Raw genomic sequence first — 18786 nt, forward strand, 5'->3', positions numbered from 1 at the left:
GTAAATCGCTTATTTTCTCCTTGCCATAAGGTGGATTATTTTTCCGCCATTTTGCAATTTCATGTCGACAATTGCTAATTTTTGCTACTATATCATCCTCGCTACGAATCCTATCATCTGACCAACCCCGTCGTAATGGATTCCAAAGCCCCTCTTGCCTACCCACCTCTTATCAAACCGAAATTGCCCTTTCCTTCTGTGAACTTTATCGTCTAGATACGCCACCACTGGTCGATGATCGGATGCCACCAAACCTAGATATTCTGTGTAAGAACAGGGAAATAGAGTATGCCACTCCTCATTTGCTAGAGCGCGATCTAACCGACACCTTACAGTCACAGCCCCTTTTCCTTTTCCTCTTCTCCCCTGCCACGACATTTTGTTCCCTCTAGCCGGAAATTCCAGAAGTCCAGTATTTCTTATCATGTTATAAAAGGGATAAAGAATCGCACTTCTCAAAGCTCCTCCATCTCTTTTCATGATTTCCCGTAATCTCGTTTAAATCACCAAAATAAACCAGGGCTCAGATCTTGCAATGCCATACCTAGTTAATCTTTCCCACACTTGTTCCCTCATTTGTTGAACCGGATCTCCATAAACAAATGTGAGAAACACCTTTTCCCCAAAGCCACCGCCTCCACATCTATCATTCGATTACTTGAATAGAGTATATTACTTGATACTCATTATTATAGAAAAGTGCTAGACCACCACTCCTTCCATTTGGTTCCACTGTAACCAGATTATCAAACCCGAATGTAATTGAAATCTGTGTACAAAGTCATACTCCTGTTTGGTCTCTGATAAAAAAAGAAAATCTGGTTTATGTTTGTGCCATATCTCTCGCAGATAACTCATTGTCCATTTACTTCCCATTCCTCTACAGTTCCAACTTAGTGCTCTCATTAAAAATATAAAAATACTCCCAAGAGTTAGCAAAATGGGTTTAATGATACCTGAAATCCCAACCACCAAAACACCATAACCCCATAAAACACCAAACTTTCACTCCACCCTCACAATAAAACGGCTTCAATATAATAATGGTACGCCCTGTCCCTATTCCTGATATACATTATTTCCAAATCCACCTCATCATCTAGTTTGAAACCAATACACCATGATAGAAAACAACATATGAGACTTGTTCTTCACGTAAAGCAGAGAAGAATAATCTGTATACATTTCTAAATCATCTTCAATATCTATACCAAATATCAATTCCTTATTTCCAAAGTAACCACTCTAATCTTCACCAAATAAACCATCTGCGACTGGTTTAAAGAGACCAGCCACAGGTCTCGAGTCGATACAACAAGAACGTTATGTTCTGTCGTGAGCCACTTCCCAAACCAACAAAACACACAAGTGCCAAATCATTTATTTGTCTTTTATAACAATAACCAGCATAAATAATACCGCTTCGAGAATACCAACCCTCCTGTTATGATCACATACGCTCAACAAAATAAACCAAATCCAAAAACCAATACCAAAATATTATTCCATACGTTCCAAAGACCAAACAAACCACATTTTAATAAATGCCCATTTAAAACCCAGACATACAAATAAAACTTGAACTGCTCGTAGAGCTTATTGAACCAACAAAAAAACTGAAAGTAAAAAAAAACAAACAAACCCGTAATATAGCTGTCTTCAAAACACCCACAATCCATAAACAGTTAAGGCTTGGGTAGCTGTTTCGGGTGTGAGGTACCCTTTTCTTCCACTTGCTTAGCACCACCACCCTGTGGAGGCTCTGTTTAGCTTGTACCCGTTTGCGAGGCTACATAAGCACTTGAGCAAACTTGGAGTTGTGTCCACCAGTAACTGAAACAAAGGCTTGCGCAGCCCGTTTTCTTCTCCGCCGCCGTTTTCCCCCTTACCCTCACAATGCCTCCAGTTCTATCTTCTTCGACAACTTCTGTTGTCCCCACCTGATCCATATCTGTTCCTTCTCCATCTGTAAGATATTTCCAGTTCGACCCCTTAATGATTGTGCTTGATCTTCTGGATTCCGCATCCACTCCGAGGATCTGAATGATAACCATATCCTAAAAAGCCCAATCGTATCTCCATTCCCAACCCCTTTCGATTGAAACTCTATCGAACTCGTTATTAGGTAATTGATTCGCAGATCTCCGCTGAGTTCCCCTAATTTCCCATCTCCATATGATTCTCCTCGAATCGTGAAATTCCTATGAGCACCCGGATCCCAATCTCGATCGAACATCCAAACCCTAATTTTAAAAACGTACTGAGTTATAAATATCAATGATGGATTGGTGAGTATAACATGAAGACAAAAATATAAATATCTGATTTTTAAGATAAGAAATTCAGCTTTTATTCAGATACTCAATATATAATATCTTAAATTATTTTTAAAAACATATACATAATTTTTTATATATATATATATTAATCTTCCAAACTTAAACTATTATATTATATATGAATAATGTTTTAAATAAAAATATTTCTGATTTAAAAAAAATAAAAACAACAATGGTTATTTTCAAATAATGGATGTAATTTACATTATACTATCATTTAACAAGTATTAGATACGTTTTGATATATCATTATTTTCTATTTCCAGAAAACAATAAATTGTTAAACATCAATATCATCTAGGTTAAGTATACGAACAACACAAATTCAAACATCACAAAAAATATTTACATAACCATTATAATACAATAATTTAATCAAAAAATACAATTAAAAAATATTAAAAAAATAGTTATATACTTAATATTTGAAAATAAATGATATTTTGCTAAAATTGTACTTACCTGGCCAAGGAGATCGACCATTTTTTTACGGATCGATCGAATGTTGAGCATGTGGTCGATCCGAAAATACTCTGCAGTTTAATAAAATCTCTAAAACATTTATTCCAACAACAAAAAAAGTAGTTTTGGTAAATATGATAACTAGATAGCCAAAAATAACAAAAAACAATATATTTAAATAGTAAAAAATTTTAATTTAACGTGTTAAAATTTAAAAATAAATTTTAATTATGACATGCATTTTAACATTTATATAAAATATATATCATAGCCTAAATAAATAATTTAACAACTTAAATTAGAAAAAAATAAAAATCCCGGGCGTAGCCCGGGTTAATCCCTAGGTGAGGAAGATATTTAAAATAACCATGAAGCAAATATATAAAATATATAAAATAACTTCCTTCCTCGCCAAATCAGGTATTGGTTCATGTTGGTTTAGTATTGTTTTTGGTTTATTAACCAGTTTAGGATGGTCCTATTGTAAATATAATTTAAGTTGGTTTAGCATATATTATGCTTAAAATAACTTAAATTAAATAATAGTAATATTATGCTTAAAATATAATTTTAGAGAGTTTTCAAATATAGTTTACAGAACATTATAGGTGATGAATTTAATTTATTAAATTCGTTTATTACTTAAAACTAAGTTTTTTAAAAACATACTGAGTTATAATATGAGTAAAACATGAAGACAAAAATATAAATATTTGATTTTCAAGATAAGAAATTCAGCTTTTATTCAGTACTCAATATATATATCTTAAATTTTTTTTTTAAATATACATAATTATATATGTAAATTAATCTTCCAAACTTAAACTAATATATTATATATGATTAATATGAATAATGTTTTTAAATAAAAATAATTTCTGATTTAAAAAAATAAAAAACACACAAATGGTTATTTTCAATAATGGATGTAATTTACATTATACTATCATTTAACAAGTATTAGATACTTTTTGATATATCATTATTTCTATTTCCAGAAAACAATAAATTGTTAAACATCAATATCATCTAGGTTAAGTATACGAACAACACAAATTCAAACATCACAAAAAAATATTACATAAACATTATAATACAATAATTTAATCAAAAATACAATTAAAAAAACAATATTCAAAGAAAAGTATATACTTAATATTTGAAAATCAAAGATATTTTTGCTAAAATTTTACTTACCTGGCCAAGGAGATCGTCCATCTTTTTACGGATCAATAGATTGTTGAGCATGTGGTCGAACCGAAAATACTCTACAGTTTAATTAAATATCTAAAACATTTATTCAAATACTCAACAAATAGTTTTGCTAAATATGATAACTAGATAGCCAACAAAATTACAAAAAATATTTAAACAGTAAAAAATATGTTACTTTAACGTGTTAAAATTCAAAAATAAATTTTAATTATAACATGCATCTTAACATTTATATAATATATATCATAACCTAAATATAAATAATTTAACAACTTAAATTAGAAAAAAAAAAAATCCCGGGCGTAGCCCGGGTTAATCCCTAGTTCTACTAATCACAACCATTATAAACCTTTTGATGGCTTTATAATAACTAGATTTTTTAACCGCGCGTAGATATTATATGTATTTCTCAATTCTAAAAAAATAATGTATAATATGGTATTACATTATTTAAAAAATATAAAATAATACTACATAACATAAATATATATTTTTTAATTTTCATTGTGGAAATTATTATGTTGTTTGATTGTTGTACTTGATTCACATATTTGCATAGTTATTTGTGATAGATGAATAAGTATATTTTTATTATCAGTAAATAATATATATTTATTATATAATATAAGAAAAATAAAATTATTTACTTTTAAAACAAACTTATCTCATGTTGGGGACTCGGTTATAGACATATCATATTCGAATGAGATATTTTTACAGTTATCAATCTTCTTAACAGTCAAGAAATAAATCTAAATATCAAAACAATATTTCATACGATCTCTTTGTAGAATAACTGCTCTGAAAAAATTGAATTTAGGCATAAAAAAAGACTGAAAATGGATGAGCAGATGTGTTATCTAAGTCAGATTTACAAAATACTATTCATAGTTCATATATCATTTATGTCCATCCTATTTTTTTGTCCATCCTTTCTTAAACATCTTGAAATAACTGATGCTAATTAATAATAAACTTTTGGCTGGAAAAAAAAAATTAAATTTGTCTAATTATCGCTTAATTTGTCTAACTGATATATATGTATTTTTTTAATTCTAAAAAAATAATGTATAATATTGTATTACATTATTTAAAGAATGTAAAATAAGACTACCTAACATAAATATATTTTTTAAATTTTCTTTGTGGAAATCACTATGTTGTTTGATTGTTGTACTTGATTCACATATTTGCATAGATATTTGTGATAGATGAATAAATATATTTTTATTATCAGTAAATAATATATATTTATTATATAATATAAGAAAAATAAAATTATTTACTTTTTAAACAAAGTTGTCTCATGTTGGGGATTCGGTTATAGGCATATAATATTCGGAGGAGACATTTTTACAGCTATCAATCTTCTTAACAGTCAAGAAACAAATCTGAATATCAAAACAATATCTCATACGATCTCTTTGTGGAATAACTGCTCTGAATAAATTGAATTTAGGCATAAAAAATGACTGAAAATGATGTGCAGATGTGTTATCTAAGTCAGCTTTACAAAGTACTGCTATTCATAGTTCATATATCATTTAAGTTCATCTTTCTTAAACATCTTGAAATAACTGAGGCTAATTAATAATACACTTTTGGCTGGCAAAAAAAATCAAATTTGTCTAATATCGCTTAAATATTTTATTAATATTGTCTAAGAAGCTTTCAATTGATATCATAGTTTAATTTTTATTAGTTTTTTTTGGTTAATTTTAGAGTTTTTTGTATTTAAGATTTTTTTTCCATATTAAGCTTATATTTCTTTCACATAATATATATATATCATAAAAATTACCATCAAATCGGTTTTATTTATTTATTATTTTGTTTTTAATGAAAATACACTTTTTAAATAATTTAAAATAAAATTATATATTAATTTGTTGTATTCTAACAATTTGATTTATTTAATTAATTTGCTTTGGTGGATAACTTAAAAAGTTTTCATATGAATCGGGGAAAGCAAGCTTATGTTGTTATATTATATTTATTTGTGTATATGCAATCCATATATAATGCTAGTGTAATAAAGAAAAAACATTATTTTTTTTGTAACTTCAAAAAGATACATTATTACAATTTGAAATTAATCAAAATTGAATAAAATGGTAACTAAATAAATCTAATTGCTTTTATCGTGTTTAGTTGGATTCTCGTGAAAAGAAATCGATAGGTTAAAAAATGTTTCAAAATTTGTTGTGTTATTGTTTTGTCTATAAACTACAAAATGTATTGAATTGATATATTTAATTATTGCACCTTTAAAAATATTTTATTAAGACATTAGAGAACTATGTTTTGAGTTGTTTTGTCAAAATTGTACAAAAATCTATGCATTTTTCATATTTGTAACGAAAATTTATATGTTAAACTTACTTTTAAAAAATTCTTAACTTTGTCACGAAAACAAAAATTTATGCTTTTTCATATTTCTCAATGTTCTCACACTTTCAAAGAATATATTAGCTTAGTCACTTACTTATTTTTTTTTACAAAACAAAGTATCGGAGTCTTGAAAGTTGAATCCATATTATTGTAAATTTACATAAGAGTTTGTGATTACATATTTAGTGATTTTTGTATATGTGTCCAAGAAGGTTACATATTTAGAGAACTATGTTTTGAGTTGTTTTGTCAAAATTGTACAAAAATCTATGCATTTTCATATTTGTCACGAAAATTTATATGTTAAACTTACTTTTAAAAAATTCTTAACTTTGTCACGAAAACAAAAATCTATGCTTTTTCATATTTCTCAATGTTCTCACACTTTCAAAGAATATATTAGCTTAGTCACTTACTTATTTTTTTTTACAAAACAAAGTATCGGAGTCTTGAAAGTTGAATCCATATTATTGTAAATTTACATAAGAGTTTGTGATTACATATTTAGTGATTTTTGTATATGTGTCCAAGAAGGTTTCAATGGCTTAGTGGTATATGCTCTATATTTATGTCGTACTAACCCGGGTTCGATCCTTTCCTTTGCATTGTTTTTTTCATTTTTTACGAAAAAATAAATGAGATGACATGGCAAGTTCGGACTCTCTGATTGGACGATTTTTTGTGCTTACGTAGATACCCTAAGAGGAGCTTATATCCCCTTTTAGTATAGTATATATAGATATCATGAAAAGTAAAAATAACTGATGGAAATGAAAATAGGCCCATTAATGGGCTAATAGTAATCAAAATAAGCCCATTAATGGCTCAATAGGCATGCTCAAAAGCTCAGACAAGCAAAAACAAGACATCCTAAAAAGTAGAAATCATTTGCGCGATTCGAGAGATCTGCTCTGCTTGATTAGATTTCGATTCTCTAGGGTTGTGGATTTCAGATCATGGAAGACGATGACGACTACGTGGAGTATGTTCCAGTGGCTAAGCGTAGAGCGATGGAAGAGCAGAAGGTCCTTCAACGGAAGGGAAAGGTGTTAGAGCTAGAGGAAGAAGCCGAGAAGGAGAAGCTCGCCGAATCCAAACCCAGCTTGCTAGTTCAAGCAACTCAGCTCAAGAAATACATACCCAAAGTCAGCGCTACGGAGCAGATCATTCTACAAGAGAAGGAGATGATGGAGCATCTCTCCGATAAGAAGACGCTGATGTATGTTCGCGAGTTAGCCAAAGGTATCACTTACACAGAGCCTTTGTTAACAGGCTGGAAACCTCCTTTGCACGTTAGGAAGATGTCTAGGAAGCAGATGGATTTGATTAGGAAGCAATGGCATATCATTGTTAGTGGTGAAGAGATTCCTCCTCCAATCAAGAACTTCAAGGATATGAAGTTTCCCAGAGCTGTTTTGGATACTCTCAAGGAGAAAGGGATAGTGCAGCCGACTCCTATTCAAGTCCAGGGCCTTCATGTGATTTTATCAGGAAGGGATATGATTGGGATTGCGTTCACTGGTTCCGGGAAGACTTTGGTTTTCGTGCTTCCTATGATCATGATTGCTCTCCAGGAGGAGGAGATGATGCCTATTGGTCCTGGAGAAGGTCCCATTGGGCTCATTGTTTGCCCGTCTAGAGAGCTAGCTAGGCAGACTTATGAAGTGGTTGAACAGTTTGTGGCTCCTTTGGTTCAGGCTGGATACCCGCCTTTGAGGTCTTTGCTATGCATTGGAGGTGTGGATATGAGATCCCAGTTGGATGTTGTCAAGAGAGGTGTTCATATTGTTGTTGCAACCCCTGGGAGGTTGAAGGATTTGCCCGCCAAGAAAAAGATGACCTTGGATTTCTGCAGGTATTATTACCGTTATGAAACTGCGTTATTCCAACTTGTTTCTCATTTTTTGAATTATGCACTAGGATAGGTTGGAGGGAGTATCTGTTTATTGTGCCTGTTTTTTCGTTCCTGGTAGATTGATAGGATTGTCTAGGTTCTGTCAGAACTTCACTGTATGATTAGGTATGGTAATGTTAGTTGGACATGTGGATGATGATGCTTCTTTTTTCCTGATATAGGTACCTGACGTTGGATGAGGCAGATAGGTTGGGATAAGATGACATTAGGGAAGTCTTTGACCACTTTAAGTCTCAGCGTCAAACGCTTTTGTTCTCTGCCACGATGCCTACCAAAATTCAAATCTTTGCCAGAAGTGCTCTGGTGAAGCCTGTGACAGTCAACGTGGGAAGAGCCGGAGCTGCGAATCTAGACGTCATCCAGGAGGTTGAGTACGTCAAACAAGAAGCAAAGATTGTTTACCTCCTCGAGTGCCTGCAGAAAACCTCTCCACCGGTTCTTATATTCTGTGAGAACAAAGCTGATGTTGATGATATCCACGAGTACTTGTTACTGAAAGGAGTGGAAGCTGTGGCTATACATGGAGGAAAAGATCAGGAGGACAGAGAGTACGCCATCTCTTCGTTCAAAGCTGGGAAGAAAGACGTCTTGGTCGCGACTGACGTTGCTTCTAAAGGGTTAGATTTCCCTGATATACAACACATGATAAACTACGATATGCCTGCGGAGATTGAGAACTATGTGCATAGGATAGGAAGAACAGGCCGGTGTGGGGAAACTGGGATATCTACTACGTTTATAAACAAGAACCAAAGCGAAACCATGCTGCTTGATCTGAAACACTTGTTGCAAGAAGCTAAGCAGAGGATTCCGCCTGTCCTTGCTGAGCTGAATGATCCAATGGAAGAAGCAGAGACCATCGCTAATGCAAGTGGTGTCAAGGGTTGTGCCTACTGTGGCGGTCTCGGACATCGTATTAGGGACTGTCCAAAACTGGAGCACCAGAAGAGTGTGGCAATATCTAATTCTAGAAAAGACTACTTTGGCTCTGGTGGATACAGGGGAGAGATATAATCTGGTTCCTCTGATGTTGAGATTTATTGGCTCGATCCTGTCCTACTTTTGACTTCTCATCTGGATAGTTTATTCACCGTCTAAGAGGAAACACATGTCTAGTGATAATGGCAAATGTATGGGTCTGTAATTTCAAGTTTTGTATCCTTTAAAATTTCTGTATTCTATGATAAACAAAACTGTCGACGGAAACAAGACCTGTAGGGATTATAAGCTTTCTGTTACGTATTCAAATTGATGTTTTCACAGTATAAACATGGTTTAAAACATACTTAAATGAGTTTTTACAGTTAAAGGAGACTAGATCATGATCCGCGCTTCCGAAGTGCGGAATATTTTATTCAAAATTCTATGAACAATGTTACAAATATTTTTTTAATTTGTACGAATTTTATCTATTTAATAATTGGCATTTAAATCAACACTTTTAAATTTAACTTATACCCTCGAGCCGGTAAACCTTTAATCTGATATGTAATCCAATTTAGATTGGTTAAAAGGTAATGGGTTAAAAAGTTTGACTTGAATCCATTTTGAATATATCATATAGTATGGCTATATATATAATTAATTGGTTACAGAGTAATATACTGCATAGTGATTATCTCATAGACTTATTGGATGGTGGTTATGAAATCTCAAAATTAAACATTATTGCATGTTGTTTATGAAATTGATTGGGCAAGATTTTTTTTTTGAATATAATGCATATGGGCCAACTGATAAATAAATGCATATAAGGTATTAAGTTAGCAAAATATAATAAGGAAATAATTTACTAATATTAAATGTTAACTAATAGAATCAGAAAATATATCATATCTAATAGTAAGTCCAACTTAAAATCCACCTAGAAAAAGTCACAATATTTCTGTTTTAATAAGATAGATATATTCAACAAGTGATCAATTATTCTGTAAGGCTGTAACTAAAAAGATGACACATTCAAATGTAAAAGGTGGCAAATCTTATAATATTAAACCCTATAGTATTACAAACTTACAATAGATGATATTTCTGTATACAGCTATAAAAAAAATTCATTTACATGGCAATTTGGCAAATATGTGGGAATTAAAGATACTAGGGCTTTTCCCGGGCTATGCCCGGATTGTTTTACAATTTTTAATTTAATTTATGTTTTTACCATTTTATTTGAGTGTATACATATATAATGATACTGATTGTAAAAATAAAAATCCTCAGATAAATATTAAAAATTTAAACTATTTCTGTCAATCAAGTTTAAGAGAATTATAACTCAAAATTTATTATTATTTTTATATTTTTGATTGAGGTTCATATGAAAACAACTATTAAATTGGCAACTAATTTAAACTTTAGAATAATTGAGTTTTCATTTTTCTACTAACGATAAATTTTTACTTACGCTATTGAAAATTAGCTTCTCTTTTGCATTGATCCTTGGATTTTCATTATATAATTAGTATATATATATCGATTTTTTTATCTTTCTTCAGAAAGTGGTGGTGAAATTAGGAACAATTGAAATACAGTGATTGAAGATACAATGGTCATGAAATGTGTTGTAAGAATCATGTCATTATTTTCTTGCCATGCGAGAAAGAAATTTAGAACAAAATATCCTAGATAATATTAGTATTTTGCAACATCGATTTCAGTATTTGGTATGTTACTTCTCAATATCCTGATGAAATGAAGAGAGTCTTGGGATGATTTACTGAGAAAACCGGTAACCTTTAAATAGCACATTTTACAGATTAAATCTTCAAAACATTATTTGAGAAGTAATTTGCTATGTGTCATTACTATATTGATTTTGGAAAAGAAAATGCTGACACATTATTTTAACTATGATGGCATGCTTTAAATTTAGTTGTGGCATATATATTTATATTTAATGTTGATTTATATTTTTGGTAAGTTTTTTAAAATATGTTAATAACTTATAAATCATCATTAATATAACAATAAATAATACAATAGTAGGAACAAAAATGCTGTTCAAAAAAAGCAACAAAAATATTATTATTATTTTAATTTTTTTAATATACTATGTAATTTTTACTACAAATTATTCAACATTTTATGCAGTTTTTTTTTTAAATTGTAATTTTATAATCTCAATATCATTAGTTTCTTTTTAATATCTACAAATTTTAAAATATTATTTAGTTTTTTATTTGAACAATTATATATCTAACAAAAATTTCTTTTAATTTTATTGAATTTGATTTAATATATTTTAACCAAAAGAAATAAATAAAAACCTTTTCAAGATTATAATTTAAAATATATTCATATATATTATTATTTGAACAAAAACATATGTATTATTACATATAAATTTGAATAAAAAGTATTTATCTTACCTTAACTTTTGCATATAGTGAAATGAAGATTTAAAATTAAATTGTAATTAAATAATAAACCTTAAAATTAATAAAATTCTATTTTTAAATATTGAAACTTCTATTTCTACACCTAGTGCAAAAATCACCTAGTAGACTATTAATATGTCAGACAAAAAGAAATTGTTTTCTTAGTTCGGGTTGTAGAAAGGAGGAGTATGTAGTCTAGATCCTCCGTTTTCATGTATGGTAGAGACCTTGACAAATTACACACTATGGGGACGACTCAGTAATCTCTAAAAGGTGAATTGCCAAATCCATCAGCTCAAATGTGAAATTAAACGTAAGAAAGGAGAAAAATAAAGATAACAAAGCATAGAGATTTTCTATTTTTATTTGAGTGTATACATATATGATGGTACTGATTATAAAAATAAAAATCTTCAGATAAATATTAAAAATTTAAACTATTTCTGTCAATCAAATTTAAGAGAATTAGAACTCAAAAAATTATTATTATTCTTATATTTTTGATTGAGAATATTATAGAAATTCTATAATCAAAATTTTATATGAAATCAGGATACCGGTTGGTTGGTGATGTTGATTTTTCAGAAGCTTCTAATGGTGTCCCTGGTGGTGTAGGCCTAATGACAGTGGCAATGCTGCTCAGAAACACCTTAGACGGCGCCAAGCGGGTCATTGGCCAGTAAAATATCCTTTCTGTATGTAATCTAAGGTACATTTCTATAATTGTGTTCTCGGCTTTGATGGCAAATTCCTAATACCATGGATGCTACAAGCCATCCTGAACCTCCCACCTAAGATGCTTTAGGTCTATCTAAAGTAGTTTCCAAGACAACGGCAGAAACACACTCATGCTTTCTGCAGTTGAACAAAGTCTTGTAAGTAAAACGAATCATGCAAGAAAGAGAGAAGATAGTAAAGTAGTGACTAAACTATGAGACACAAACCTGCACTGGGAGATAGAGTTTGAACTCCGGAGGAAGCTCTTCATCTGAGTAGAGACGTTCAGCAAAATAAATCCTTCTGAGACGGCAGTTAGCATGAACCTGAACTCGCAACATTCCATCCCTCATCCATCTTCAATGGCATTGTGCATATATATGGCTTTACTTACATATATTCAACTCAATAAATCACATTAAGATTAAACAATTACCAATCTGGTATTAAGACCCCATGAGTTATTCCATACGATTTCTTTATGCCCTCCTTGTCTTGAACAGTGATGCCAAAAAAATCTTCACAATTTTTTTGTCATAAACAATGCTAGATTGCTTGACGAAGAAAAAATAATAATGTGAGATTACAGCTTGTATACGACAGCCAATTGTTGGGAGGAAAGCCTGCAAATGGATTACAATGTTTGATTAGCTAGAGTAACCATTGTGGAGTTACCTTTTCTACATGTACATGTGCATTGGTTTTTTAGAGAATAAAATGGAATCAGAAAAAGATCCTAAACTATTATTTGTATGAAACTCTTAACTGAAGCAAGGCGTTGACTTTTTTTGTTGCAATCCTTGCTCTTCTGGTACCTTGCTTCAGTTTCTTTACTCTGTTGGCTTAGTGTCTGAACTTCAAGCGGAAGAAGACCACCTTTAAGTTTCAAGTAACAAAATAGGTGATATATTAAAAACTCATTATACAAAAAAATAACTGACGTGATTCAGAGAAAGGGCTATAAAAATATACATAGGATCTATAAAGGGCTATACAAATTACAGAGGACTAACAATTGCTTATAAAAATGATAAGATCACAAGGCAAATGATTTATTACAGCTTACCTTAGAGCTTTTTCTGCACCTGTAAACATAGACATGCACAATCAAAAGTACGGAGGTTGATTTGGGGTTATTTATGTAATATCAAAAGTCTGGGGGCAGAAGTGAAAGCAATGGAAATGTGAAGGACCAGACTTGCAAATAGTGCTGAAATCACCATTGTCGTTCTTCCTCATTCCGATCCGCAATAGGGTCACTGATCCCGACGACGGCGAAGGCTGAGCACGATGGTGAAGCTTGAACCGGCACTCTCATGGTGGAAAGTAGCAGACTGAACCTAAGCCATGGCAATGGAGGAGAAGCTCGGGAGCGAGATTGAGACCACGACGACTCGAACTACGGACTCCGGTGACAGAGAAGAAGAATCGTGGAGGTTCAGGTGACGGAGCAAAATAACGACCACGACGGTGTGAAGCTGAATGCACGCATGAATTGCAGGGATTTGAAACGAAAGTATTGATTGCGGAGGATTGAATCGATTGATTCTACGACTCGTTGCTCTTCGATCCGAGAAAACAAAGTGATGAGGGTGAGGAGAATCGTCATCCTTCGAGATCGGATCTGATTTTTGTCGCAAACACAAAACACCCCGAAGCCCAAAGTGAAATCACATAAAGCCCAAAGCGTAATAACGAAGCCCGCGAAATATTAGTCGACTTTAGACGGAGAAAAACCGTGATTCTGACGTGGCGAAGCAAAAAAATCTGATTGGCCTGAATAAAAAATCTGACGTGGCATGCTGTATGCTCTGCGTATTCGGCTTTTAGTAGTGTTAGATATGTCCATATAGAAAATTTGAACCGGTAAAACGTGAAAAGTATTAAACCTTTGACTATATAAACACTCCATAATGTGATCGCAATTAAATCCACCAATCGTGGCAACAACCAAAACTTTGACTATATAAACACTCCATAATGTGATCGCAAATAAGACTTTGACTAATAAGTATTTTTGAACAGAAATGTTGACTGAAATTTACTTGAGTTTACTGTTGAACTTTGACTAAAATTTAATTGAAAGAATTTATTCATCTCGTTCTCGTGACTATAAATAGAGACCATTGCATCATAAGTAATTCATTCGTAAACATAAAAAAGAAGAAGAAGAAGAAAATACACAAGAAAAAAATGGGGAAAGTAATGAGCATGGTGTGGATAATGATGATAGTAGCTGTAATGGTCATAGAAGGTGAAGCAAAATCGGAAATAGAATGCAGTAAGATCTGTCGTGACCATTGCAAGCGCTCATCACCAGCGTCAGAATGTGCAGCTTGTCGTACAAAATGTTACAAGTCCCCACCAGTTACAACGAGAGTCAGGAACCGTCGCATGGTTCCGGAAGTACACATACAACAATAATAGATCTTACTTGTTTTTAGTTAAATATATACACATGGTGATTTATATGTATGGATGTTGAGTCGTCCAAACCTTTTAATACTTATACGTAACGGCTTAATAAGATGAAATGATTCAATGTTCTGTCTTCTGTGTTCTTTTTTTTTTTGTTATTTTGTCAAGAATTAACATGTTCATCCTCTACCAATTCAAGTTTAAAGATCACATGAAGTTAGTTGTTGTGGAAACTAATAAGAAAGAACAAAGAATCTTAAAGATTCTACAAGTTCATTTGGATTGAAAACACTGAAATTATTTATTTGATAGTGTGTTATGATGTTATTGATAAACAAGCACAGTGTTATTGATAGTACTTTCTCTGTTTCAAAATGATACAATACATGTTTTAGCTTTTTTACACAGATGAATAAAACATACTTTTTCCGTTTCAAAAAGATACATATTCAAAAAAAAATTATTTCAAAATGATACATTTTTTATATTTCTAATGCATTTTTATCAATTAATAATGACTAATTGTAAACTTCAAAAAATTAATTGTATTTTCTGAATTTTATTGGTTTAAAATTATAGGGAGTAGATAATCACAGAAAATTATGCATTTAATATTGAAATTTGATATGTTTTATTAATCTGTGTGAAAAACTAAAACATGTTTCATTTTGAAATGGAATGAATATTAAGTTACAGTATTAAATGAATAATTTTTTATGATTATCTATTTTCCATAATTTTAAACCAATAGAAATTATTTTCTACAAGTTTACAATTACCTATTATTTGTTGACAAAAGTGCATTGAAAAATATAAAAACTGTATCTGTTTGAAAACATTTTTTTTCTGTAGAACATGTATGTTTTAGAATATTATTGGTAAACCATCTCACCAAAATTGGTTTGTTACCTTTTATCAGCAGTAATCAATAGAAGTAGATAAACCTCATTTATCAAAATACGTTTTTTTGTCAAGCATATATATTCATATCTTTTAACTGAAAGAACATCAATTCATAATGTTGGATAAGATTATTTTATTTTGTTATTTAGTTGGAATACGACTTTTTCATATGTATCAAGACTAACAAAATTTGTGAACAGACATAAGAGTTTATAACAAAAGTCAAGGATAGAAACGGTTAAATTTTTCCAACGTTAGAAGAACACATGGTAGATGGAGCTGAATTTAAGTAAGATGATCTCATAATATTGACCTTCCACCAATAAAATCCATAATGAATACATCATCATCATCATCATCATCATCCTCTAGAGTAAATGTGAACGGTGAACTCTCCAACAATATCTCTGACTCCACTTTCCTATAGATAGGGAAGAAAAAAAAGGAGCATTCATTCACCAAAAAGAAAACGAAAAATGGCAGGAGAAAATGGTTTTATTGGATCAATAGATCAAGGAACAACCAGCACCAGATTCATCATATACGATCACGATGCTCTTGCTGTTGCTTCGCATCAAGTCGAGTTCACTCAGTTCTATCCCGAAGCTGGGTACTCTCTCCCTCTCTCACCTTCTTGTTAACTTTTTATAAATATGTATTTTTCCTCATTTGTTATGTGATTAGTCTGAGAAGTAGGTGACAGTGTTATGGTTGATGATCCTGTATTTCACTATGACATTTTTTTTTCTCAACAATCTGTAATTAATAGTAGTTGTTTGTTCTTTTTTTTCATCATTTCCATAATTCATAGAAAACTTCTTTTTTTTCATGGAAAACTTCTTTCAATTATGTGCTCTTTGTTTAGTGGATTTGATGCATACATAATCACGTCTCTTTAATATTCTGTGAGTTTTGACAAATAATATTATGTTTGTGAATTAAGATGGGTGGAACACGATCCAATGGAGATACTAGAAAGTGTGAAAGTGTGTATTGCCAAGGCTATTGATAAAGCCACAGCCGATGGACACAACGTGGACGGTGGCTTGAAGGCCATTGGGCTTACGGATCAGAGAGAGACCACCGTCGTATGGAGCAAATCCACTGGACTTCCTCTCCACAAGGCTATTGTCTGGATGGATGCTCGCACCAGTTCCATCTGCAGGTACATTACATAATAATCACTCTTTCTTGTTTCTCTGCTCTGTCTTTGTTTATATGGTTCTTCCAATCATATTCTTGGTTGATAATATTTGGTGTCTGATGATCTTCACAGGAGACTAGAGAAGGAACTATCAGGAGGAAGATCACATTTTGTGGAGTCTTGTGGCTTGCCTATAAGCACATACTTCTCCGCCATGAAGCTGCTTTGGCTGATGGAGAATGTAGATGCGGTCAAGGACGGTATCAAGAAAGGAGATGCCATCTTTGGCACCATCGACACTTGGTTGATATGGAACATGACTGGCGGTTCCAATGGCGGGCTACATGTCACTGATGTCACCAATGCTTCTCGCACCATGCTCATGAACCTCAAGACCCTGAGCTGGGACGAGGACACTATTAAGACTCTTGGCATTCCTGCTGAAATCTTGCCAAAAATAGTAAGCAACTCAGAGGTCATTGGAGAAATCTGCAAAGGCTGGCCCATTCCTGGCATCAAGATCGCTGGATGTCTTGGCGACCAACACGCTGCAATGCTGGGACAAGCTTGTAAGAAAGGTGAGGCTAAGAGTACTTACGGAACAGGCGCTTTCATTCTTCTCAACACAGGAGACGTGCCCATCAAGTCAGGTCATGGACTTCTAACCACGCTATCTTACAAACTTGGGCCTCAAGCAAAGACAAACTATGCTCTCGAGGGTTCGATAGCTATAGCTGGAGCTGCTGTTCAGTGGCTAAGAGACAGCCTTGGCATAATCAAAAGTGCTAGTGAAATTGAAGACTTGGCGGCTATGGTAGAATCAACAGGAGGAGTTTACTTTGTGCCAGCATTTAATGGTTTGTTTGCTCCTTGGTGGAGAGAAGACGCTCGTGGTGTCTGCATAGGGATCACAAGGTTCACAAACAAGTCTCACATAGCAAGGGCTGTGTTGGAGAGCATGTGTTTCCAAGTGAAAGATGTGTTGGACTCTATGAACAAAGATGCTGGTGAAAAGGGTTCCCTAGACAACGAGAAAGGAGAGTTCTTGCTTAGAGTTGATGGTGGTGCCACTGCCAACAACCTTCTAATGCAGATTCAGGTAATGCATTGTGATGATTATGAGTGTAGTTTAGTTTTAATGTTAATATTCTCATTGTCCTTTTGAAATGTGGACAGGCTGATTTGATGGGAACTCCGGTGGTGAGGCCAGTGGACATAGAGACAACAGCACTTGGAGCAGCCTATGCAGCTGGACTGGCTGTTGGATTCTGGAAGGAAGAAGACATATTCGAGTCAGGAGAGAAGTCTAAGAACTCAAAAGTTTTCAGACCGGTCATGGAAGAAGCGACCAGGAAGAAGAAAGTGGAGTCATGGTGCAAAGCGGTGGAGAGAACATTCGATCTTGCCGATCTCTCTCTTTAAAAACTGAGTTTATATTTCCTTAAAACCCACCTTGTCCTTTTCTTATAGCTCTGTCGTTAGGTCTATACATCATGTAAGAATCTCTTATATAATATGCTCGTTAATCGAAAGTCTTTTGTGTTTGCCTATTTGAACTTGAACTATTCTCTTTTTAAAACCGCATTGCTTATCTCATAGATTACTTGTTATTTACCACATTAGGTCTCTTTCTTGCAAGTCACGTTATCTTTAATTTCAGTTCTCTACCCTGACAACATTCTTGTGAAACTGGTGATCAGTGGTCACACAAATCACAGTTTAGCATCTGCCTTGGTAAAGCAAAATGTATAGTTGATTAACTGAGAGACAGTGACAAAACTGGACTATAGGCATATGTAAATTTCAGATTCACTAGCAGACAATAATTTAGTCTCTTCTTACGTATGTAAGGAACATTGGAAAGACTTAGAAACCAGAAACTTTGTATTTCTATGTGAAATCAGT

General features: G+C 32.6%; 3 protein-coding genes and 1 long non-coding RNA gene across 5 annotated transcripts; 3 read left to right on the plus strand and 1 right to left on the minus strand.

Annotated features, from left to right (window-relative positions):
• The first annotated feature begins 7293 nt into the window (after positions 1–7293).
• Positions 7294–9570, plus strand: LOC125575301 (DEAD-box ATP-dependent RNA helicase 35-like). Its single transcript, XM_048756041.1, has 2 exons — positions 7294–8262; positions 8484–9570. Exons 1-2 carry the CDS (start codon positions 7364–7366, stop codon positions 8518–8520), a joined length of 936 nt encoding a protein of 311 aa, XP_048611998.1. The 5' UTR covers positions 7294–7363; the 3' UTR covers positions 8521–9570.
• LOC106412624 (DEAD-box ATP-dependent RNA helicase 35-like) lies at positions 8587–9336 on the plus strand. Its single transcript, XM_013853544.1, has one exon. The coding sequence runs from the start codon at positions 8587–8589 to the stop codon at positions 9334–9336; it is 750 nt and encodes a 249-aa protein (XP_013708998.1).
• Positions 9571–12033: 2463 nt separating the features above from the next.
• Positions 12034–14082, minus strand: LOC106398431. 2 transcript variants are annotated; one of them, XR_001279932.3, is made up of 5 exons: positions 13483–14080; positions 13183–13292; positions 12853–13039; positions 12644–12773; positions 12034–12554 (listed from the first exon to the last, which is right to left on the minus strand). It is a non-coding gene; the product is annotated as an uncharacterized LOC106398431 (long non-coding RNA). The 2 variants fall into 2 exon arrangements; XR_007322758.1 differs by having other exon boundaries at positions 12644–13039; positions 13483–14082.
• Positions 14083–16088: 2006 nt separating this feature from the next.
• On the plus strand, positions 16089–18431 carry LOC106398438 (glycerol kinase). Its single transcript, XM_013838994.3, has 4 exons — positions 16089–16347; positions 16681–16902; positions 17014–17980; positions 18058–18431. The coding sequence occupies exons 1-4, from the start codon at positions 16214–16216 to the stop codon at positions 18301–18303; spliced, it is 1569 nt and encodes a 522-aa protein (XP_013694448.2). The 5' UTR covers positions 16089–16213; the 3' UTR covers positions 18304–18431.
• Positions 18432–18786: the final 355 nt, after the last annotated feature.

The sequence above is a fragment of the Brassica napus genome, chromosome A2, assembly GCF_020379485.1.
Source record: "Brassica napus cultivar Da-Ae chromosome A2, Da-Ae, whole genome shotgun sequence".
Classification (NCBI taxonomy): Eukaryota; Viridiplantae; Streptophyta; class Magnoliopsida; order Brassicales; family Brassicaceae; genus Brassica; species Brassica napus.